General features: G+C 43.7%; 1 protein-coding gene across 1 annotated transcript in view; it reads left to right on the top strand.

The window, feature by feature from the left end:
• LOC136629096 (zinc finger protein 585A-like) overlaps positions 1–26,360 on the top strand; it is a 121,395-nt gene extending 95,035 nt beyond the window's left edge. The window contains exons 6-10 of the mRNA XM_066605228.1: positions 9,598–9,777; positions 9,860–9,983; positions 10,066–10,130; positions 16,023–16,125; positions 23,329–26,360. Of these exons, the coding sequence (XP_066461325.1) occupies positions 9,598–9,777; positions 9,860–9,983; positions 10,066–10,130; positions 16,023–16,125; positions 23,329–25,568 (2,712 nt within the window). The 3' untranslated portion in view covers positions 25,569–26,360. The remainder of the gene's footprint in view (positions 1–9,597; positions 9,778–9,859; positions 9,984–10,065; positions 10,131–16,022; positions 16,126–23,328) is intronic.
• The last annotated feature ends 344 nt before the right edge of the window (positions 26,361–26,704 follow it).

The raw sequence follows: 26,704 nt of genomic DNA, 5'->3' as shown, positions 1-26,704 counted from the left end.
TCACTACCGTCACCACTATCTGATGTCACCGGTCACTATTCTGTCACTACTGTCACCCCTATCTGATGTCACCGGTCACTATTCTGTCACTACTGTCACCACTATCTGATGTCACCGGTCACTATTCTGTCACTACAGTCACCACTATCTGATGTCACCGGTCACTATTCTGTCACTACAGTCACCACTATCTGATGTCACTGGTCACCATTCTGTCACTACCGTCACCACTATCTGATGTCACCTGTCACTATTCTGTCACTACTGTCAACACTATCTGATGTCACCTGTCACTATTCTGTCACTACTGCCACCACTATCTGATGTCACCTGTCACTATTCTGTCACTACTGTCATCACTATCTGATGTCACCAGTCACTATTCTGTCACTACTGTCACCACTATCTGATTTCACCGGTCACTATTCGGTCACTACTGTCACCACTATCTGATGTCACCGGTCACTATTCGGTCACTACCGTCACCAGTCACTATTATGTCACTACTGTCACCACTATCTGATGTCACCTGTCACTACTGTCACTACTATCACCACTATCTGATGTCACCGGTCACTATTCTGTCACTACCGCCACCACTATCTGATGTCACCGGTCACCATTCTGTCACTACCGTCACCACTATCTGATGTCACCGATCTCTATTCTGTCACTACTTTCACCACTATCTGATGTCACCTGTCACTATTCTGTCACTACAGTCACCACTATCTGATGTCACCTGTCACTATTCTGTCACTACAGTCACCACTATCTGATGTCACCGGTCACTATTCTGTCACTACCGTCACCACTATCTGATGTCACCGGTCACTATTATGTCACTACTGTCACCACTATCTGATGTCACCTGTCACTATTCTGTCACTACTGCCACCACTATCTGATGTCACCTGTCACTATTCTGTCACTACTGTCACCACTGTCTGATGTCACTGGTCACTATTCTGTCACTACTGTCACCACTATCTGATGTCACCGGTCACTATTCTGTCACTCCTGTCACCACTATCTGATGTCACCGGTCACTATTCTGTCACTACTGTCACCACTATCTGATGTCACCTGTCACTATTCTATCACTACCGTCACCACTATCTGATGTCACCGGTCACTATTCTGTCACTACTGTCACCACTATCTGATGTAACCTGTCACTATTCTGTCACTACTGTCACCACTTTCTGATGTAACCGGTAACTATTCTGTCACTACTGTCACCACTATCTGATGTCACCGGTCACTATTCTGTCACTACCGTCACCACTATCTTATGGAACCTTTCACTATTCTGTCACTGCTGTCACCACTATCTGATGTCACCTGTCACTATTCTGTCACTACTGTCACCACTATCTGATGTCACCTGTCACTATTCTGTCACTACTGTCACCACTATCTGATGTCACCGGTCACTATTCTGTCACTACTGTCACCACTATCTGATGTAACCTGTCACTATTCTGTCTCTACTGTCACCACTATCTGATGTAACCGGTAACTATTCTGTCACTACTGTCACCACTATCTGATGTCACCGGTCACTATTCTGTCACTACCGTCACCACTATCTGATGTCACGGTCACTATTCTGTCACTACTGTCACCACTATCTGATGTCACCGGTCACTATTCTGTCACCACTATCTAATGTCACCAGTCACTATTCTGTCACTACTGTCACCACTATCTGATGTCACCGGTCACTATTCTGTCACTTCCATCACCACTATCTGATGTCACCTGTCACTATTCTGTCACTACTTTCACCACTATCTGATGTCACCGGTCACTACATGTCACTACTGTCACCACTATCTGATGTCACCGGTCACTATTCTGTCACTACTGTCACCACTATCTGATGTCACCGGTCACTATTCTGTCACCACTATCTAATGTCACCGGTCACTATTCTGTCACTACTGTCACCACTATCTGATGTCACCGGTCACTATTCTGTCACTTCCATCACCACTATCTGATGTCACCTGTCACTATTCTGTCACTACTTTCACCACTATCTGATGTCACCGGTCACTACATGTCACTACCGTGACCACTATCTGATGTCACGGTCACTATTATGTCACTACTGTCACCACTATCTGATGTCACCTGTCCCTATTCTGTCACTACTGTCACCACTATCTGATGTCACCTGTCACTATTCTGTCACTGCTGTCATTACTATCTGATGTCACCGGTCACTATTCTGTCACTACTGTCACCACTATCTGATGTCACCGGTCACTATTCTGTCACTACCGTCACCAGTCAATATTATGTCACTATTGTCACCACTATCTGATGTCACCGGTCACTATTCTGTCACTACTGTCACCACTATCTTATGTCACGGTCACTATTCTGTCACTACCGTCACCACTATCTGATGTCACCGGTCACTATTATGTCACTATTGTCACCATTATCTGATGTCACCTGTCACTATTCTGTCACTACTGTCACCACTCTCTTATGTCACCTGTCACTATTCTGTCACTACTGCCACCACTATCTGATGTCACCTGTCACTATTCTGTCACTACTGTCACCACTATCTGATGTCACCGGTCACTATTCTGTCACTACCGTCACCACTATCTGATGTCACCGGTCACTATTCTGTCACTACTGTCACCACTATCTGATGTCACAGGTCACTATTCTGTCACTACTGTCACCACTGTCTGATGTCACCGGTCACTATTATGTCACTACTGTCACCACTATTTGATGTCACCGGTCACTATTCTGTCACTACTGTCACCACTATCTGATGTCACCGGTCACTACATGTCACTACTGTCACCACTATCTGATGTCACCCGTCACTAAATGTCACTACTGTCACCACTATCTGATGTCACCGGTCACTATTCTGTCACTACTGTCACCACTATCTTATGTCACCTGTCACTTTTCTGTCACTACTGTCACCACTATCTGATGTCACCCGTCACTATATGTCACTACTGTCACCACTATCTGATGTCACCGGTTACTATTCTGTCACTACTGTCACCACTATCTTATGTCACCTGTCACTATTCTGTCACTACTGTCACCACTATCTTATGTCACCTGTCACTATATGTCACTACTGTCACCACTATTTGATGTCACCTGTCACTATTCTGTCACTACCGTCACTACTATCTGATGTCACCTGTCACTATTCTGTCACTACTGTCATCACTATCTGATGTCACCTGTCACTATTCTGTCACTACTGTCACCACTATCTGATGTCACCGGTCACTGTTCTGTCACTACTGTCACCACTATCTTATGTCACCGCTCACTATTCTGTCACTACCGTCACCACTATCTGATGTCACGGTCACTATTATGTCACTACTGACATATCGAGGGGCGATTACTCCCTACTGATCCTCCTCGACCTTTCTGCAGCGTTTGACACTGTTGACTACAAACTCCTCCTCAGTATGCTACGCTCCATTGGCCTAAAGGACACTGCCCTCTCCTGGTTCTCCTCCTATCTGACCGCTTTTTCAGTGTCTCCTTTGCTAGCTCTACCTGCCCTCCTCTTCCCCTTGCTGTTGGGGTCCCCCAGGGCTCGGTCCTTGGCCCCCTTCTCTTCTCTATCTACACAGCCCCTATTGGACAAACCATCAGGAGTTTTGGCCTCCAATACCACCTGTACGCTGATGACACCCAGCTATACACCTCTGCCCGTGACATCTCTGCACCCTTCCTCCAAAACATCACTAACTGTCTGTCTGCTGTCTCTAACACCATGTCCTCTCTCTACCTAAAACTAAACCTCTCTAAAACTGACTTACTGGTATTTCCACCCTCCACTAACCAACCTCATCCTGACATCTCCATCTCAGTGTGTGGCGCCACCATAACTCCTAGACAACACGCCCGCTGCCTTGGGGTCATATTTGACTCTGATCTCTCTTTTGCCCCCGACATCCAATCTGTGGCCCGAACATGTCAGCTGCACCTCAAGAACATCGCAAGAATCCGCTCTTTTCTCACTGTGGAGACGTTAAAAACGCTTATTGTCGCCCTCATCCACTCCCGGCTCGATTACTGCCACTCGTTGCTGATCTGCCTCCCCTGCACCAGACTCTACCCTCTCCAGTCCATCCTGAATGTGGCAGCCAGGCTCATCTTCCTGTCCAGCCGCTACTCGGACGCCTCTGTCCTGTGCCGGTCACTGCACTGGCTGCCCGTTAAATACAGAATTCAATTTAAACTCGCCACCTTCATCCACAAAGCCCTCCACAGTGCAGCGCCACCCTATATCGCCTCCCTCATCTCAATCCATCAACCAGCCCGGGTTCTCCGCTCTGCTAATGAAACCAGACTGAGTGCCCCTTTCATTCGAACTTCTCATTCCCGCCTCCAAGACTTCTCCAGAGCAGCACCAGTCCTCTGGAACGCACTACCAAAGGCTACCCGAGCAATCCAGGACTCGCAGAACTTCAGGCGTGCTCTAAAAACGCACCTCTTCAGGGAGGCATACCGCATTCCCTAAACAAACCTCTCTGTACTCCGCCTGATAACATGCTCCCTGACCTACTGACTGCAATCCCTGCTAGCCATCATAAACCGCTCCTGCAGTCACACCGTTTCTGCGGTCACACGGCTAAATGTCTGACCATTGTCTATGTGTATAGCATTGCTCACTATCCACCTCGCCATACCGTGCACATCTCCAGCCCCTTTACCCTCTGTATCACCCCATTACTTGTAGTATGTAAGCTCGTTGGAGCAGGACCCTCACCCCTATTGTTTACATCAACTGATTACTATATGTAACCGTGGTTCTGTAATGTTTGTATTTTGTCTTTCTGTATTCCCCCTGTCTATGTAAGTGCTGCGGAATATGTTGGCGCTATACAAATAAAGTTTATTATTATTACTGTCACCACTATCTGATGTCACCGGTCACTATTCTGTCACTACTGTCACCACTATCTGATGTCACGGTCACTATTCTGTCACTACCGTCACCACTATCTGATGTCACCGGTCACTATTATGTCACTACTGTCACCACTATCTGATGTCACCGGTCACTATTCTGTCACTACTGCCACCACTATCTGATGTCACCTGTCACTATTCTGTCACTACTGTCATCACTATCTGATGTCACCGGTCACTATTCTGTCACTACCGTCACCACTATCTGATGTCACCGGTCACTATTCTGTCACTACTGTCACCACTATCTTATGTCACCTGTCACTATTCTGTCACTACTGTCACCACTATCTGATGTCACCTGTCACTATTCTGTCACTACTGTCACCACTATCTGATGTCACCTGTCACTATTCTGTCACTACTGTCACCACTATCTGATGTCACCTGTCACTATTCTGTCACTACTGTCACCACTATCTGATGTCACCTATCACTATTCTGTCACTACTGTCACCGCTATCTTATGTCACCTGTCACTATTCTGTCACTGCTATCACCGCTATCTGATGTCACCGGTCACTATTCTGTCACTACTGTCACCGCTATCTGATGTCACCTGTCACTATTCTGTCACTAATGTCACCACTATCTGATGTCACCTGTCACTATTCTGTCACTACTGTCACCACTATCTTATGTCACCTGTCACTATTCTGTCACTACTGTCACCACTATCTGATGTCACCTGTCACTATTCTGTCACTACTGTCACCACTATCTTATGTCACCTGTCACTATTCTGTCACTGCTGTCACCACTATCTGATGTCACCTGTCACTATTCTGTCACTACTGTCACCACTATCTGATGTCACCTGTCACTATTCTGTCACTACTGTCACCACTATCTGATGTCACCTGTCACTATTCTGTCACTACTGTCACCACTATCTGATGTCACCTGTCACTATTCTGTCACTATCTTATGTCACCGGTCACCACTATCTTATGTCATCTGTCACTACTGTTACTATCTTAAGTCACCTGTCACTACTATCTTATGTCACCTGTCACTAACCTAGAGCTTTTATGTGGGGCCGAGGGAAGTGACTCCCGGTCGGGTGATTTCTGTTATCTAATGGATAACGGCAATCGCATCAGGGGAGCTGAAACTACTCCCCTCCCTCCTTTATGAAGTCTTGCGTCGATTTGGTCCGAAAAGAAAAAGATGATTTGGTCCGATGGACATCAGCGATCACAGAAAAGTTTTGTTTTTTTTTAAAAGTGAAATAAAGTAAAAGTTTCATCTGTCCTCCCTGATCGAATCCGTGAGAGGAGATGAAAATACTCACCTAATGTCCCCTGAAACCTCTGATACTGCCTTCTCCCTGCAGAGTTCGGCTATCAGTCCAACTGATCCGGGTGAGGAGAACATGTCGGGATTTTGTGCTGTCTGTAGTTTGGGCTTCAAAAACCTCCTAACAGTTTCCCTTTAGTATCTCCTTAAAGAGGTTCTCCCATAACTTGCTTCACAACCACTCTGTTCCTCCTGGTTGCTGCTGATCAGGACATGTGACTTCTGCAGCCAATCACTGGCTATAAAAGGTGAATACTGTGGGCAGTGATTGGCTGCAGCAGTCACATGTCCTCGTCAGCAGCAACCAGGAAGGACACAGGGGCTGTGAAGCAATTTTAAGTAATGCAAAAACACTTTTAAATGTTTCCCCTTATTATCTTCAGTAAACTTATTCTATAGTTTTGTTTTTTGTAGTTTTTGTATTGGTTCGTATTCCTTTCATTCAGATCCCTACATGATTGATTCATCAAAGATGGAGAAGGAGAGAAACAAGATGGTGAAGAATGTATTTAGTCTCACCCTAGAGATACTCGCCCAGCTTACTGGAGAGGTGAGAGATTCTGATGATGTCACATTACATCATTCTTATCAATGATAATAACAGATGATGTCACTGGAGAGGTGAGAGATTCTGATGATGTCACATTACATCACTCTTAGCAATGGTAATAACAGATGATGTCACTGGAGGGATGATGGAAATGTCTGTAGTGATATTTATTAATGTCTCCTCATATACAGGATTACACAGCAGTGAAGAAGACCTCTAGTGATGGCAGTCGAGCCCCTGTGTGTGATGGATGGGGAAGACCCCTGAGCCCAATCAAAGGACCCCTTCCTTACTCCCTGATACATGAGGACATCAATGTACAGGAGATTCTAGAACTCGCCAACAAGCTGATTGAGCTGCTGACTGGAGAGGTGATGCTGCAGGGAATGCTGGGACATTATATAGTAACAGCACTGGAGGCTTATGGGTGATGACTGTATATTGTGTTGTCAGGTTCCTATAAGGTGTCAGGATGTCGCTGTCTATTTTTCTATGGAGGAGTGGGAGTATTTAGAAGGACACAAGGATCTATATGAGGACACCATGATGGAGACCCACCAGCCGCTCACATCACCAGGTAATAGACATATTTAGCAGGATTGTAGCTGGGGAGAAGTGGGCATGTGCCCCTGGCAAGTGAAGCAAGTGTTGCCAGCCGGCCATGCCGAAAACTGTTAGTTGGATTAGTGGAGCCATCCACTAGACAATTGTTGATTTAAAGCAATACATATCTACTGATTGCGGATATGTAAACATCCCGGTCATAGAGTGACGCTAGTCAGCGACTGCATGGCAGACGGCTGCTGTATCAAATAGTACCAAGAGAATGTGGCTACAGAAGATCTCTGTTCCAACAGTCCTACTGCTACAGTAGCCAGCGGCGTTGTAAAGTTCGAGAGTTACCTTGGCCCATGCTACCCCCGACCCCTGAATAGAAAAAGTAAAGTAAAGGGGTCACAACTCAATGCTAATTGCAAAAGTAAGTGCACCCCTATGTAATGTAACTTCCCAATGAAATTTGGCGCAATTAGAGTACCCCTATTCAGGACCTAAAGAATGCTCCTGCCAAATTTCATGTTTGTACATCGGGAAACGTACAATGTTGTACAAGTGTGAGATTTGGCAGGACTATTCTTATTAAATTAATTTCTAATATTATATTTTATAAGGTTTTCCGTACATTTAATGCGGCCATTAAAAATCCTACTTGTCTGTCAAAAAAACCAAGTTCTCATACAGCTTTGTTAGCAGAACAAAAAGCACTTGTCCTTGGGCGGTGGGGATGAAGAATAGCTGCTGGAGTTATTAGACCCCGAACAGACTCTTTAGGATGAATAGAGCCCCCAACACACAATGCCATCGCTCTCAGGCACCTAACACTAACTTTAACCACTTGATGTGGAGCTGCCCGATGGAATACCCCTGGACGGAGGTTACAGACTTCCTGGGACAACTATTAGGGTGCCACTTTAACCAACCCCCACTGAATGTCTGCTAGGTATACTGGGTGAAGAACAGTGGTAATTCCATATCCGTATCCTTAGTGAGGTGCTGTTTTTGGCCATAAGGCTGTTTCGTTGCGCTGGATGGATAGGAGGCCCCCGACGCTCCCCCAATGGCAGAATCTGGTCAATTCAATTCTTGCATATGAAAAAATAGTATATAAAAATAGATAGGGCCCAGATAAATTCTATAAAATCTGTGGAATTTGGTGCGGCTCGTCAACCTCGACCCACATGCAAACACATTTGAGCGAATGGTGGACCTAATGAGGTCCTCGACCCTCCCAGGTACCATTTAGTTGTAATGTTATACTGTGTACACTGTCATACAGAACTGTAAACTCTCTGTATACTTGAACCATGTTATTCTCAGGTTTGTTAATGAGGAATATGATTTGCTATATTCTTTTATTCCTCAATAAAATGAGTTTTAAAAAATGGCTGTAGGAAGGGGTTAAAGGGAATCTGTCAGGGGGATTCTGCTTCCCGATGTCACACATACATCCCAACACGCATGTACATTGCAGACATCTATATTCTGCTCTAAAACACTGCAGCTCTTCAGAGAAAACACTGTAAAAAGCAGCTCTGAACTTGGAGAAGAGTCAGTGGGGCGGTCGCTGCCGACTTCTCCCTGCCTCACGGCTATCAGTCCAACTGATCCGGGTGAGGAGAACCCTGTCGGAATTTTGTGTTGCCTGTAGTTCGTGCTTCATAAAACTCTGACAGGTTCCTTTTAATATCTCCTTAAATCGGTTTCCCCATGCCTTGGTTCTTTCCTTCCTGGTTGCTGCTGACCAGGACATGTGACTGCTTCAGCCAATCACTGGCCATAGCACTGACCTTTTATAGCCAGTGATTGGCTGCAGCAGTCACATGTCCTGGTCAGCAGCAATCAGGAAGGACACAGGGGTTGGGAAGCAATTTGTAAGTAACGGGAAAACCCTCTTAAATGTTTCCTCTTATTATCTCCAGTAAATTTATTCTGATATTGTCTTTTTGTGATTTTTACATTGTCTCATATTCCTTCCATTCAGGTTCCTTTATAATCGATTCATCAAAGAAGGAGCAGGACAGAAACAAGATGGTGAAGAGTGTATTAAATCTCACCCTAGAGATACTCTTCCAGCTTAGTGGGGAGGTGAGAGATTCTGATGATGTCACATTACATCATTCATATATATGGTAATAATACATGGTGTTACTGGAGAGATGATGGAATGTCTGCAGTGATATTTATTACTGCCTCTCCATATACAGCATTACACGGTAGTGAAGAAGACCTCTAGTGATGGCTGTCGGGTCCCTGCGTGTGATGAAATGGGAAATCACCTGAGCCCAATCACAGGGCCCCCACCTCACGCCCTGATACATGAGGACATCAATGTACAGGAGATTCTAGAACTCACCAACAAGATGATTGAGCTGCTGACTGGAGAGGTGACACTGCAGGGAATGCTGGGACATTATACAGTAACAGCACTGGAGGCTTCTGGGTAATGACTGTATATTGTGTTGTCAGGTTCCTATAAGGTGTCAGGATGTCGCTGTCTATTTCTCCATGGAGGAGTGGGAGTATTTAGAAGGACACAAGGATCTGTACAAAGACGCCATGATGGAGACCCACCAGCCGCTCCCATCACCAGGTAATAGACAGGACTAAATCCACGGGGACTTTATTATCTGTATGTAAAGAATGACTTCAGTGTCTGTCTCTGTTTCCTTCAGTTCCATCCAGTAAGAGAAGCCCACCAGAGAGATGTCCCCGTCCTCTTCTTCCACAGGACCACCAGGTAGGTGGAGATGTCCCTCTGATCTGTAGCAGGCTGTGAAGCTCTTGTCATCAGTCTTATTAGATGTCTTCTCCTTGTGTGATGAGGCCGGTGGAGATGGCAGGAATACGGCTGAACAAAAAACATTAGATCAATTGTGTCAAATTCATTGTCAGTAAGGGCCACATCATCATTATAGTTGCCTTCAAAGGGCTGATGGTAATTGTAAGACTGTGAATGAGGTGGCAGGCCTGATTTGGCCTGGGGACCTTAAGTTTGTGTGTGCATTAAATGAACGCCTTGGGGAAAGAATGATCAAGGTCCGCTTTTGCTAAAACTTGATCATTATTTGAAAGTTTCACAACTCAACAAGCCGAAAGTAAACACTGAAATTGAAATTTCTAAAGATGAAAATATGGCTAGAAGTTATATAATTTTCCTTAAACCATTACTTCGGCAAAAAAAAAATAATTTTTCTTCCCTCTACCCCTCATCATGATGTTAAAGGGGTTGTCCCGCGGCAGCAAGTGGGTCTATACACTTCTGTATGGCCATATTAATGCACTTTGTAATGTACATTGTGCATTAATTATGAGCCATACAGAAGTTATAAAAAGTTTTTCACTTACCTGCTCCGTTGCTGGCGTCCTCGTCTCCATGGTTGCCGTCTAATTTTCGCCGTCTAATGGCCAAATTAGACGCGCTTGCGCAGTCCGGGTCTTCTGCTTTCCTCAATGGGGCTCCGTGTAGCTCCGCCCCGTCACGTGCCGATTCCAGCCAATCAGGAGGCTGGAATCGGCAATGGACCGCACAGAAGCCCTGCGGTCCACGGAGGGAGAAGATGCCGGCGGCCATCTTCACCGGGTAAGTAAGAAGTCACCGGAGCGCGGGGATTCAGGTAAGCGCTGTCCGGTGATCTTTTTTAACCCCTGCATCGGGGTTGTCTCGCGCCGAACGGGGGGTTGGTTGAAAAAAAAAAAAAACCCGTTTCGGCGCGGGACAACCCCTTTAATGAGGTGTCATCGAGCCGCCATCTAATATCTATATCCGGCTTTTAGACCTGCAGCTATGTGGCTGTCAGAGTAGTTAGAGCATAACTCAGTCAGACAAGAGGCTTCCCACTTTACCTTCTATGGACAGTTAGTCAAAATAATGTCACACAGATATATGTTGAGGTTAATTAAGTGCTAGGTGTTTAAAGGATTGGTTTAAAATGATGTTGAGAAGGCTGAACTTTTTTTTAATTCCTATTTTTCATCTATTTTCCCTCAAGAAAGTAGATGTAACATCAACTTATCTTCCCTGTGCTATTGGAGGAATAAAATAATGCAGGCTATCTATAAGTAGAGATATGATGAGGGAACACTTAGCAAAAGTAAATGAATTCAAGTCTCCAGGTTCAGATGAACTACATCCTAGAATACTAAAGGAAGCCACAGATGTAACTGCTGAACCACCCACCGTAATATTTGAAAAATCCTGGAGAACAGGAGGAGTCCCAGAAGACTGGAGCAGGGCAAATTTCGTCCCTGCCTTCAAAAAACAGAATTACATACCCCCGGGTAACTACAGGCCTGTGAGCCTAACTTACATACCAAGAAAGATCTTTGAACAAATTATTAAAAAGCATATATGCAAGAACTTGGATGAGAATTAAGTAATTCACCAGAGCCAGCATGGGTTTGTAACAAACCAATCATGCGAGACTAATTTAATTTCCTTCTATGACACAATCACAGACTGGGCTAATCAGAGAAATACGGTAGATAAAGTATCCTGACTTTAGCAAAGCATTTCACAAAATGACCAACTATAGAATGAACAAGGCAACTGTTAGGTGGATTCACAACTAACTGAGTGATCACACTTAAAGAGTGGTCATGAATGGGTGCACATCCAATTGGAAGAATGTCTCAATTTGGGTGCCACAAAGCTCTGTCCTGGGCCTAGGGTTTTTCAACATTTTAAAAAATGATATAGAGTAGAGAATTGAGGGAAAACTGATCAAATGTCTCAAAGACAAAGTTAGGAGGCATAGCTAACTGAAGAGAGAGAAAGAAGATTCGAAAAGATCTAAACAAGCTTTAATAGTGGGCAGGAACTTACAGAATAGTGTTTAACAGGGAGAAATGCATAGCACAAATGAAAAAAGCACATACAGAATAGAAGGAATTGGACTAAGCAGCAGCACATGTGAAAAAGACATGGGTATACTAATAGATCACATACTGAGCATGAGTCAACAGTGTGTTGCAGCAGCAAAATAGGCAAAGACAATTCTGGGATGGATTAAGAGGAGCATAGAGTCTAGATCACTTGAGGTAATTCTACTCCTTTATACTTCCTTGGTCTGATCTCATCTGGAATCCCGTGTTCAGTTCTGGGTACCCCAATTTAAAAAAGACATCAATAAACTGAAGCAAATTCAGAGAAGAGCTATCAGGATGGTGAGCAGTCTGGGTATGATAGAATTTGTTTGCAGTCTTCCTTAGTACCTCTAGCTGTAAATTGTAGGTCACTACTAGAAGCACACGCCCGTTTTTTTCTTTCTCTGTGTATTGGAGTAGTTGATTCCTGGGTATCCTGGTGGCTCTGGTGATTTGGTCATCAATTGAGGTGGGATGGTAGCCCTGATTTTAAAATGTCTTTTTGAGATTGTGTAAGCGTTCTTCTCTGTCTGTTGAGTTGGAGGAGATCCGGTGTTATCTGATGGCCTGGCTATAGACGATGGACTATTTGATGTGCTTAGGATTGCAACTGACCCATCTTAAGGTATATGGGCCGATCTTTTGATGTTCGGTATATGGATGTCTGTTGTTTGAAATTTCTATGGTGGTGTCCAAAAAGTGGATCTCTGTATAAGAGTAGCTTAATGTCAGGCTTATTGGGGGGGAGGGGAATGCATTGAATCTCATGGAATTTTATTAGTTCTTGTTCAGTGTTGGTCCAGATGATTATGATGTCATCAATGTAGCAGAAGTAGGTTTGCTGAGGCAGGAGGCCAGAAAGTCACTCCCCAGTTTTGCCATGAAAAGGTTGGCATATTCTGGTGCCATTCTACTGCCCATGGCAGCTCCAATGAGTTGCAGGAATATCTCTTTGCCAAAGAAGAAATAATTATGTGTGAGGATGAATCTTGTGAGTTGTAACAACGATTCAGAGGCAACCCTATTGGCCTTAAGGTGTGCCTGGCAGGCCGTCAGTCCATCTTTGCATGGGATGTTAGAATATAAGTACTCCACATCCATGGTGACCTACAATTCACAGCTAGAGGTACTAAGAAAAACTGCTAAGAAACTCCAGGCACTTCTGAATGACTTTTAGAAGCACCTTGCTGGCATTAGGAATCAGAGCGATTGTTCTACAGTTTCCAATCCTTGACATTGCCCTTCTTAGGCAGTGAGATGAAAACTGGTCTTTTCTAATGCTTTGGCCATATACAGATGCTCCAGATTGTCCGGCATAGTGTTGTTAGTGCGGCTTTACAGTGATTCTACTGATGCCAGATACTTTGCTGTCTGGTAGCTGCCTCCTCACCCACTTCACTTTCCAGCAGGTCTGGTTCTAGGTCCTCTTGGGCCCCATGTTCCTCTGGGTGGTCACTGCAGGCATATAGTTTTTCTGTATAGTCTTTCCATCTCTTCTTGATGTTTTGCTGGTCACCGATTTCATTCCTATCGTGGTCATTTATGGCTGCTTGGCGGTAAGAGAAAGGCTTCTTCACCTGTTTTCCAATGGCAAATAATTCCCTGATGTGACCCTTCTTATAGGCTAATTCAAGGTTCATTTATAGGGTGTTCAGGAAATTTTTGTTGTCTTTGCTGTTTTCTCTTTGGAAGCTCTACCTGTGCTTCATTGTTTACACTACGGCTTTGGTTTGCATTGAGAATCATAAGCTTTGGAAAGCACTAAGGGAGGTAGGAGTACCAGCACACCTGATCACATTGCTCAGGTCCCTCTACAGCAATCAAAAAGCCACAGTGAGAGCCAACTATGGAGATACAGAATGGTTCAAGATCAAAAAGGGCACAGGACAAGGATGCATCCTCTCTCCTTTTTTTCTTCAACGTCTATGCGAAAGTTAGCATGAGGCCGCTGTATTATCAGGGTGTTGGGCTTAAAATTGATAGAAGAACCATCAGTAATTGAAGGTACGCAGATGATACAACTCTGGTAGCCGAGACAGTGAAGCATGTGAAACTCTGATTTTAAAGCTAAAATAAGAAAGTGAAAAGCTGGGACTTCACCTGAACATCAACAAGAAAATTGAAGCAGTTAATGGTTTCTTATTACTTGGGTCTCTTATTGATCATAGTGGCAGCTTGGCAGGTTAAATAAAACCTTGATTAGCACTGTGTGTCCCATTAGATTTGAGCACTATTTATATGCAGGAAACCCTAACCAGACTAATTGGGCAAAACTGTCACTTCTGCATTTCACTGGGGTTAGAACATAAGACAATTTCCTTCGACCTCTGAATGACCCAGGGTGATAATCCTAGTTCATTGCATAAGGACATACAACTTCACATTGGTAGCCACAGTGCCCAATTAGAAATGTCATTACTCGGCCTTCCCCAAGGACCCCAATCCTGTATCATAATTGAGAACCATGGACACCTGTAAGACCCTCATGGTCAAGCCACCAGAAAGCTACTGGTTAGTCTTTGCTCTCATTGACCAGCATCATTGTGTTCAGCTTATCTCAATCAACGTCACACTCATATGTCTAAAACAGCACATAAAGAAATAATAGATCTCACTTTCCGTCAGGAGACTCTGCCTCCTTTCTCTGAATTCCCACCCCTGTCCAAATCTCCAAGTCTCTTGAAGAAGGGAAGAAAAATTGACCCCAGTGACAATGGCACTCACTGTCCGTTTTTCTTTCCTCTATTCCTGAGGACACATGGAACACCGCTTTGGGCAGAGAGAGATAAAGCTAAAGGAATCTCTTGGGAACCTTCAAATAATGTCATTATAGTTAGAACATAACCCACTGGGACAAAAGGATTCCTACTGGACCTTCTGTAGACAACTAACTCTGGAACAAACCAAAATAACTTCACAGACATATGGTGGGGATAAGTAAGCTCTGAATTATATTATCATAATGTCAGAAAATAAAGAATTCCTTACCTGGATCTTCTCATGACTAAGAACTAACTAGGAAGATATTGAAAGTGAAGGAAATGTTTACATCATTGAATTAAAGGGGTTATCCAGTTACTGAACAGCATCCCTTTAATAGGGCTATGTGTAATATAAAATAATAAACTGAGTGGTACTTACCCCTCCATCACCACTGGGATCCAATGCTGCAGCCCCGCTGTGGTCCTGGCATTTGTTGTGCTATCACAGGAAGTCGGGTAATCGTTGCAGCCAATCGGAGGCTGCAGAGTCACGTTCCCAAACTCCTGGCTTCATGGCACTCAGATTGCGAGTGTCTATGCTTGAAGGATGATGCTTGGACCAGCTTTTTAAAGTTTGACTTGCAGATGAGCTCTAAGTAAACTTCATGAAGCTGGTGACAGAATCTCTTGAAGGAGCTGATGTAGTCTAAAAGGGCATCCACTGCGACATGACTGATAACTGCTGCTGTCAGGTCATTTTTGGCCATAGATTTAAAGGTGATGGTAAAGCAGCATGTAGGAACCCAATAATTCTTCAAAGAATGTTCAGGATAAAATCCAAGTTTTTATTTTTAGATCCAATACATCAACAGACGCGACGTTTCAGCCGACACACCGGGGCCCGTGTCAGAGTGTGTTTATTGTGGGGCTGCTGAAATTGTTTCTATTTTTGCATCAAGGTCATTTTTAGTCGTCATGATGATTAGTGATCTTTTCTGGTCATGTAAAACCTTCCACACGACTTCTCCAACCGTCTGTTGACTTTTATAATATTTGTCTCACAGCTTTTGTATCCGGATGAAGATCTGACCAATATTAATACTACAGAGATAAATGTGAGGGGCGATCAGCGGTGTAAAGAGAAGATTCCTACAGGTAACCGCCCAGGTGAGTAGTAACCACTAAATACAGCAGAGGAGTCACAGATTCTCCTCGGTCAGCGGCTGCTGATAGTTATGTAGATTTATAAGCCCTGGGATCTGTCAGTTTTCGCTGTATATTCCCCCATCCAGCCGGAGTACAAACTAAATATGCATGAAGTGTGATACCGTTACAGGTGATAACACATGATGGGCATTTACGGCACGGACATGAAACACACCTATGTGAGCGGGAACTACTATTCATTATATGATATCTATACTGATAAGGGAGAAATGGTTTTCCAGCTCCGGTACTAAGGGTCCTTTTACACTGACTGACTCTTGATCTGATGTAACCAGCGCTGATCACAAATACCGAAGATGGAGTCCAAACAAAAGTAGAGTGCCCAGCAGCACTCACACCTTGACCCGATAGTCAAATATATAGGCAACTTTTCAACCTTCCAGATCTCTTTGCAGCCGCTATCTGTCTGTTAAATACCGAAGATGGAGACATAGACCTTGATGAATAAATAAATCTTGTTATTTGTATAGCCAACTTATTCCGCAGTGCTTTCAGGTAATTTAGTACAAGCTGGATACTATTAACATGGACATGAAAAAACTCACAGCATGTCCTATTCTGGTTTGATTCATGGACCAGAATCAGACATGCAATGTCTACTGCCTGCCAGCATGGGGCAGCACACAGTCCGTATGTGTCCATGTGATGTCCAATGGGAGTTCTCAGGCACAACTCGCACTCAGCCATCTGAATATGGCCGACCAGATAAATCATATTTCAGGTGTCACATCCTTATCTCTCAGCTGTGAGTGAATGCGGTTTCTTAGAATCCCACTCCCTTACATTGTACTGTAGATTATACAATCCCGCAGTGTGTGATCTCACCGTAATACTCTTCCAGTTGCCATAAATGGGCACAATTGGGAAACAGATTCTGAGTAGTTTCATCCTAATATAACGTCTGAGCCGATTATAAGGGGGTTGGAGATAAAGTAACGGCTTACAGATGTGTTTTCTAATGGCTCCAAAGAGTTTGTTCAGAATCAGGAAGAGTCTAATGGCCGGACCGCCATCAGGGCAGGATAAATGGTTACAGAGGCCCCTGCTGACCGCTGGCTGCTGCCTGCCTGTCAGTAAAGATATCAATATGTCCTGAGCCAAGTCAGTGATCGCCAGCACTCTGCACACTAGCAGTAGGAATTATATCTCGGGGGGTTGGATCACTTTAAGGAGCCCCCCCCTCCCTGTGGTCAATGACAGGTTACTCTGCTTCCTGCTGGCCATTCTCCTCCCCACCTCCTACTACAGATTCCAACACCATCCCCCACCCGTCCCCTGGGGCTCTCATTAATCTCATTATATGAGAGTGCAATATATCTCATGGCAGCTCTGTGTAATGGTCAGGGGCTGGCTGGCAAATTTTAGACTGTGGGGCAGGAACATAGCACAGGCCCGTGAGTAGCGGACCAACATAGGGGTGCGTTCCCACGTTATCGATTTTCTACTGAGGATTACAGCACCAGAGTCAAGCTCAATAGATACAAGACCAGAATCAAGATCATAACATAATTATAGTACAATAACCAACCTTGGTGATGTACATAGATGTAATACCAGAAAGAAGTTCAGTTTATAGACACCAGAGCCAAGCTCAGTACATAGATGCAATACCAGAACCAAGCTCAGTACAGTAATAGAGCACCAGAGCCAAGCTCTACGCATGTATACATAACTATTAAAGATGAGCGAGTATACTCGCTAAAGGCAATTGCTCGAGAGAGCATTGCCTTTAGCGAGTATCTTCCCCGCTCGAGACTGCAGGTTCGGGTGCCGGCAGCGGGCACGGAGCTGCGAGGGAGAGCAGGGAGGAACGGAGGGGAGATCTCTCTCTCCCTCTCTCCTCCCCGCTCCCTCCTGCTGACAGCTGCTACTCACCGCTCCCCCGTGCCGGCACCCGAACCTGCAGTCTCGAGCGGGGGAGATACTCGCTAAAGGCAATGCTCTCTCGAGCAATTGCCTTTAGCGAGTATACTCGCTCATCTCTAATAACTATATTTCCTCTTTATATGACCAGTTTCAGACGAGCACATTAACCCCTTAGTGACCAAGCCTGTTTTCATCTTAATGACCAGGTCAAATTTTGGAAATCTGATATAGTAGCATAGTATGTAAGGCTTAATGAAGACAATGTCCATCTAGTCCAGCCTGTTTATCCTCCTACGTTGTTGATCCAGAGGAAGGCAAAAAAAAAACAAGATGCAGGAGCCAATTAGCCCCTTGGGAGGAAAAATTCCTTCCCGACTCCCTAATGGCAATCAGACTAATCCCTGATCAACCTCTAATAGTTCCTACCTGCCTGTATACCCGGACTAACAATTGACCTAAGATTTATATCCTGTAATATCCTTCCTCTCCAGAAAGACATCAAGTCCCCTTTTAAACTCCTCTATGGATTTTGCCATCACCACATCCTCGGGCAGAGATTTCCACAGTCTTACTTCTCTTACAGTAAAGAACCCTTTTCTGTGTTGGCGATAAAACCGTCGCAGTCCTGGGTGTAAACAGATTGTGGGAGAGATCCTTGTATCGTCCCCTCCTGTATTTATACATAGTTATTTGATCACCTCTTAGCCGACTTTTTTCCAGGGTAAATAATCCCAGTTTTGGTGCCTCTCTGGATATTCCAGTCCCGTCATTCCATGTATTATTTTAGTTGCCCTTCTTTGAACCCCCTCCAGCACTGTAACATCTTTCCTGAGCACCGGTGACCAGAACTGTACACAGTATTCCATGTGAGGCCTGACAAGTGCCTTATATAGTGGAAGAATAATGTCCTTTGCCCCTATACCTCTTTTAATGCACCCCAAGACTTTATTAGCTTTTGCAGCAGCTAACTGGCATTGGTTACTCCAGTTTAATCTGCAATCCACTAGTACCCCCTGGTCTTTTTCCATCTCACTTTTCCCTAGCAGTATCCCATTTAGTGTATATTGGTGACACCCGTTTCTCCTGCCCATGTGCATAACCTTACATTTATCAACATTGAACTTCATTTGCCATTTTTCTGCCCAAGCCCCCAGCTTATCTAGGTCCTTTTGTAGCTGTACATTGTCCTCCATTGCATTGATTATATTGTATAATTTTGTGTTATCTGCAAATATTGATATTTTACTGCGCAGTCCCTCTATCAGGTCGTTGATAAATATATTAAACAGAATAGGGCCTAATACTGAACCCTGTGGCACCCCGCTAGTGACGGTGGCCCAATCAGAGTACAAACCATTTATTACCACCCTCTGCTTTCTATCTCTGAGCCAATGCTTTACCCAGATACACGTTTTCACCCAATCCGAGCTGTCTCATTTTATATATCAGCCTATTATGTGGCACGGTGTCAAATGCTTTAGAGAAGTCCAGATATACAAGATCAATAGACTCTCCCAGGTCCAGCCTAGAGCTTACGTCATCGTAGAAGCTGATCAGATTGGTTTGACATGATCAACCCTTCATGAACCCATGCTGGTTATACCATTGTTCTCCCTGAGGTACTCTTCGATGGAGTCTCTCAGGAACCCCTCGAATATTTTTCCAGTTACTTAAGTGAGACTTACCGGCCTGTAGTTACTAGGCTCACTTTTGGACCCCTTTTTGTAAATGCGCCAATCCAATGGTACAACCCCGGTCTTGATAATATACACAAATATTAGATATAGCGGCCTATCTATCACATTACTTAGTTCCTTTAGTATTCTTGGGTGTATTTAATCTGGGCCTGGCGATTTATCAATTTTAATCTTCTTTAACCGGTTCCGCACCTCTTTCTGCGTTAGGTATGAGATATTTTGTGAGGGGCTCATTTTATTCCACTACATGTGGCATTTCCTTTTCGTTTGTGAATACGCTTGAAAAGAAACTATTTAATAGGGTTGCCTTCCCTCCATCATCTTCAATGATTTCTCCTGCATTATTTGTTAAAGGGCCAGTGCTCTCCCTGCAAATCCTTTTGCTGTTAATATAGTTGAAAAATAGTTTTGGGTTGTTTTTGCTCTCTTTGGCGATCAGTCTTTCTGCCTCCTCCTTACCAATTTTGATCTTATCTTTGCATATTTTGTTTTTTTCCTTGTACGATTTTAGTGCTTCTTCGCTGCCTTCTTGCTTTAGTAGTTTGAACGCTTTCTTTTTTTCATTTATTGCCCCCCTTACCGTCTTGTCGAGCCACATTGGTTTCCTTTCACTGGAAGTTCTTTTATTTTTAAAGGGAATGAACTGCTCGCATGAGGTGATTAGGATACTTTTAATCTTTTCCCATTTGCTCTCTGTACTGATATTTTTGAGGATGTTGTCCCAATTAATGTTGCCGATTGTAGTTCTAAGCTGATCAAATTTTGCTTTACTAAAGTTTAGTTTATTTGTCGCTCCCTGATAAGGCTTCTTATTGAATGACAGCTGGAAGTTGATTATATTGTGGTCACTGTTCCTCAAGTGCCCCTCAACCTGTACCCCCTTTATTCGGTCCGGTTTGTTATTATTCGGTCCGGTTTGTTAAACATGTGTCACTTTTACATAGAGTAACTCCATAAAGGTTTTGCATATCCAAGTGATTCTTACATTGTTTTTTCGCCACATATTGTATTTCAATTAGGCGGTAAAAATAGAGCGATAGTGCAAACATAATATAGAAGTCTTTGGTGATATAGTTTCCATCTATTTACTTTATTCTGGACGTACATTTCGGGTTTCTTTTTAACCATTTAGGATATGTACAAATTTAACATTAATTATTAACTTTTTGAGGAATATTTTGTTTTCCCACACCAAGCCAAGCAATGGCTCATAGGTAACAGAATGATAGATACCCATTTAAAAAAATACACATCTTAATGTAGTCACTGAGGGGTGTCATGAGTATTTTGACAAAAAAAGTTACTTTTCAGGAATTAATGCAATTTAAAAGGAGAAAAAATAAAATTTGATAGTTTTGCAAATATGTCATTTTAAAGACAGGATTTTTTTCTATAGTGCACATGAAAACGAGGATTTGCACCCCAAAATGGATACCTCTGTTTGTTTTGTGTTCAAAAACATACCCATTGTGGCACTCATCTTATGTCTGTATGCACAATGAGGCCCGAACTGAAAGGAGCAGCCGGTGGTTTTCAGAACAGACATTTTGCTTGAAGGGGATTTAGGCCCTATAGCATACCTGTATGGCCCTTGAGCTGCGAAAATGACAGAAGACCCCCACAAATTACCCCATTTTCAAAACCAGACCCCGTGTCGAATTCATCTAGGGGTGTACTGCATATTTTGACCACCCAGTTTTTAAATGATTCGAAGCAAAGCAGAAGGAAAAAATTATGACTTTGTTTTTTTTGGCAGTTGTGTCATCTTTTTTGTAGAGCACACATATGAATGAAGACTTGCACCCCAAAATGGATACCCCCATTTGTCCCGTGTTCAGAAACATACCCATTGGAGCCCAAACCGAACAGAGCATCAAAATTTAACTGTCTTTTAACTTTTACGTGATCGCCATTATCCATTGGATAATGGCAATCATGTGACCGGAAACTTCTCACCGTGGCCCTCGGTCATTGCACCAGGCTCTTGGCTACGTTTAATAGCCAGGAGCAAGGAGATTTTACATTCTCCGGGCCCTCCTCAGCTTCTGCGCTTGCGCTCACCATTTTGGCGATGGGCACATGCGCCATAGCTGAAAAAAGGTCCACGGTTAAAGATACCATCGGAGGACATCGCCACAGGTAAGTAATTTCACCTCCCTTCACGGTTCGGATCCGTGACGGGAGGGGAAACTTTGTTTTTTTTTTCTTTTACGTGATTGCCGTTATCCATTAGATACCAGCAATCACATGACCAATAACTGTGGACTGCGGACCCCCAGAACCCGGGGTAAGGTCCGCGGATAAGGTCCCCGGATTTAGGTACCTAATTTCATCTCTGTTCACAGATATGATCCATAAGGGGAGCTGAAATAATTTTTCTATTTTTTTTTAACTTTTTTTTAACTTTTACATGATTGCTGTTATCCATTGGATAACACTGATCATGTGACCGTGAACCGCATACAGTGGCTGCCAGTGACAGCTCCATGCTCTCGGCTACTCAGACTAGCAGGGAGTTTTTACATTTCCCGGGCCTCCCGACCCTCTGCGTGTGCACATAACATGATGACGTTTGGTGCGCATGCGCAGATGCCAGTGTCAGGTCCTGTAGGACCAGAACATTACGGGAAATTATGGAGAACGGAGGGGAGGATCGTCAGCTCCCCTTACGGATCCAATCCATAAGGGGAGCTGAAACTTTAAACTTTTTTTTTGTTTAACTTGACTTTAATGCGATCGCCGGTATCCACTGGATACCAGCAATCATGTGACCGAGGAGGGCTTCCCGCGGCCCCCATGACAGCTCCAGATTGTTGGCTACCTCCGGTAACCGACAGGATCGAGATATCACATCCAGAGCCTTTGGGGTTTTAAACCCCAGAGGAAGCATATTTTTACACCCTCGGGGATTAAAGCCCAGCAAAACAGGATGTAGAAAGGCAATGGGGTGGTCACTAAGGGATTAAGGGCACATTTTTACAGATGTGTCCCAGCCCGACTGCAGGTCTACTGACCAGAACTTGAAACATCATAGGGAACTATGAAGTGAGCAGTCTGCGAGTAGAAGCAGGGGCAGAAATGGCTGAACTCTATCTGTATGAAATATACTATTTTTGTAGCTTTGGCTCTGAAATCTACTGAGGAGTGGAACCCGGGGCTTGTGGAGGGCTCTGCTGCAAGTTTTTTTTTTAAGACCCCTTTTCAGATCCCTCAGGACACGCATATTATTGGTGGAAACCAACCAGAGTTAGTTACTTGTAAGTCCCAATTCACTTCTGTAGTTTTTGGTGATATTTTCTGCACTGACAATTGCTTGGTCTTTAAGTGAGCTGCAAACCAAGCGACTTCAACAATTGAGCGATTCTCACTCACTTGCTCTGTCAGAACCCATGTTTACATGGGCCAACATTTATCCATAATGACTCTTTTGAATGATTACTCTGGTGACTGTCAGCCTGTGTAAAAACACCCTTAGATGATGATTACATTTTGCTAAATATTTGTATAGAAATGTTATAAAATATCAGTATCATTTATAAGGTTTATAGTATTAAAGAATACTTGGCTTTCTTCTTGGCAGATAATGGTACCGAGAGCTCAGAGGGACGTCTGACATCTGCAGATTGCGAAAAAGAGGATTGTGGTATTACACCAGATACATATGAAAAACCTGCCATTATCCCAGATATCTCCTCAGCGCTTCACAGCAAAGATCCATCATCTGGTCATCCTCTACAGATCTCATCTTCTGATTCATTCCAGACTAGTAAAAGTCACAGAAGGGGAGAACATCAAGGAGCTTGTACAGGAAAGAAGCAATATTCATGTAAAGAATGTGGAAAACGTTACCGTGTTAAATCACATCTTGTTAGACATCAGAGAACTCACACAGGGGAGAGGCCGTTTTCATGTTCAGAATGTGGGAAATGTTTTACAAGGAAATCAGTCCTTGGTAATCATCAGAGAACTCACACAGGAGAGAAGCCATTTTCTTGTTCAGAATGTGGGAAATGTTTTGTAAGCAAAATAGAACTTGTAAGACATCAGAGGAGTCACACAGGAGAGAAGCCGTTTGTATGTTCAGAATGTGGGAACTGTTTTACAGAGAGTAAAAATCTTGTTACACATCAGAGGATTCACACAGGAGAAAAGCCGTTTTCTTGTTCAGAATGTGGGAAATGTTTTTCAGCGTGTTCAGCCTTTGTTACACATCAGAGAATTCACACAGGAGTGAAGCCGTTTTCTTGTGCAGAATGTGGGAAATGTTTTGTACGGAAATCACATCTTGTTACACATCGAAGAACTCACACAGGAGAGGAGCCGTTTTCTTGCTCAGAATGTGGGAAATGTTTTGCAAAGAAATTGGACATTCTTAAACATCAGAGAAGTCACACACGAGAGTTTTGTTGTTCTGAATGTGGGAAATGTTTCGCAGGTAAATCAGCACTTGGTACACATCAGAGAAGTCACACAGGAGAGAAACCGTTTTCTTGTTCAGAATGTGGGAAATGTTTCGCAGGTAAATCAGCACTTGTTACACATCAGAGAAGTCACACAGGAGAGAAGCTGTTTTGTTGTTCAGAATGTGGGAAATGTTTTTCAGGGAAAACAGTCCTTGTTTATCATCAGAGAAGTCACACAGGAGAGAAACCTTTTTGTTGTTCAGAATGTGGGAAATGTTATGCAGGTAAATCAGCACTTGGTACACATCAGAGAAGTCACACAGGAGAGAAGCCGTTTTGTTGTTCAGAATGTGGGAAATGTTATGCAGGGAAATCAGATCTTGTTAAACATCAAAGAAGTCACACAGGAGAGAAGCCATTTTCTTGTTCAGAATGTGGGAAATGTTTTGCACGTAAATCACATTTACTGCGACATCAAAAAGTTCACACACGAGAGTTTTGTTGTTCTGAATGTGGGAAATGTTTCGCAGGTAAATCAGCACTTGGTACACATCAGAGAAGTCACACAGGAGAGAAGCTGTTTTGTTGTTCAGAATGTGGGAAATGTTTTTCAGGGAAAACAGGCCTTGTTTATCATCAGAGAAGTCACACAGGAGAGAAACCTTTTTGTTGTTCAGAATGTGGGAAATGTTATGGACGTAAATCACATTTACTGCGACATCAAAAAGTTCACACACGAGAGTTTTGTTGTTCTGAATGTGGGAAATGTTTCGCAGGTAAATCAGCACTTGGTACACATCAGAGAAGTCACACAGGAGAGAAGCTGTTTTGTTGTTCAGAATGTGGGAAATGTTTTTCAGGGAAAACAGGCCTTGTTTATCATCAGAGAAGTCACACAGGACAGAAGCCATTTTCTTGTTCAGAATGTGGGAAATGTTTTGCACGTAAATCACATTTACTGCAACATCAAAAAGTTCACACACGAGAGTTTTGTTGTTCTGAATGTGGGAAATGTTTCGCAGGTAAATCAGCACTTGTTACACATCAGAGAAGTCACACAGGAGAGAAGCTGTTTTGTTGTTCAGAATGTGGGAAATGTTTTTCAGGGAAAACAGTCCTTGTTTATCATCAGAGAAGTCACACAGGAGAGAAACCTTTTTGTTGTTCAGAATGTGGGAAATGTTATGCAGGGAAATCGGACCTTGTTACACATCAGAGAAGTCACACAGGAGAGAAGCCGTTTTGTTGTTCAGAATGTGGGAAATGTTATGCATGGAAATCGGACCTTGTTACACATCAGAGAAGTCACACAGGAGAGAAGCCGTTTTCTTGTTCAGAATGTGGGAAATGTTTTGCACGTAAATCACATTTACTGCGACATCAAAAAGTTCACACAGGAGAGAAACCGTTTTTTTAACCTGTTTTTTCAAACTAAACAAAGAAGGTAAAAAGTTATGTGACATGTCATACAGAAGAAAAGGGAAACAATTTAGAGCACTATGGCCTCATGTCCATGGAGAAATTCTGGTCTGCACGGATTCCCCATGCAGAATCCCGCAGCGGGTCCCTCCTGCCCCGCAGGCATGAGGCCAAGTAATCCGATAGACTTACCTGTCTGAACGCTACGGGTCTCCCCTCCGTCACAGTCGGACCTTTTTTCTTCGGCCCGGTGGATGAGCTCGGCACGCCGGCAGCGTGTCACGTGTAAGCACCGTGCACATTCTTATTTACTTATACTCCTGCTTTTCCGTGGTTCCACAGCACAAATACAACTGCAGGTGTGCCACGGGACCAGGCGGCTTCCATAAGCTTCAATGGCAGCCCCAGGAGACGTCCGTGCGGAAAACCCACACAAAATGGAGCATGCTGCAGGTGCTTTACCCTACATGTGATCCGCGCGCCAGGGAAAAATTATATTCGCAGGTATTTAATTACCTGCCGGTGTCCAATGATTCCCTATGGGCGTGGATCGCGCGTGCAGGACACCCGCATAGATTTCCTAATTCTATTTTGCCCGTGGACATTAGGCCTTAGAGAAGAATTTGAAATTTATGTAATTACCAATAAACATCTGTTATCCAGAAACAAACAGCATCCAGATAACCCGCCTTTATATCACCGGTGTACATAGAATATTTCACACTGATACATATAACTGCGTCTCTAAACTTGTTTCTAACTGTTGATAAAAGTTTACTTGTATAACTTACATGTCTGTGTTTGGGCCGATCTTTCTTCTTCCTTTAGATGATGTTTCCTCAGAACTGATGGAGATGAGGGAGAGCTGGTACCCATTATGTGTATAAGTAGTGAGGGGAGAATCACTGCCGATCCCGGACTTTGTGGAATTTGTTAGGATATTTTTGGTTTTTAAAAATGACCCTTTCATAGATGATAACTATAAGAACCGTATTCCACCACTGAGCCCAGCAAGGGCGTCTCCCCTCCATCTCATCACTATAGTGTCATATACTAGGAAGAGTCACACACAGTAATATACAGCTGTGATCACATGGGAAAGGTTCTACAACTTCAGTGTAACATATCAGACTT

The sequence above is a fragment of the Eleutherodactylus coqui genome, chromosome 5, assembly GCF_035609145.1.
Source record: "Eleutherodactylus coqui strain aEleCoq1 chromosome 5, aEleCoq1.hap1, whole genome shotgun sequence".
Classification (NCBI taxonomy): domain Eukaryota; kingdom Metazoa; phylum Chordata; class Amphibia; order Anura; family Eleutherodactylidae; genus Eleutherodactylus; species Eleutherodactylus coqui.
The sequence above is the reverse complement of the archived record's forward strand: the minus strand, read 5'-3'. Positions and strand labels throughout refer to the sequence as shown.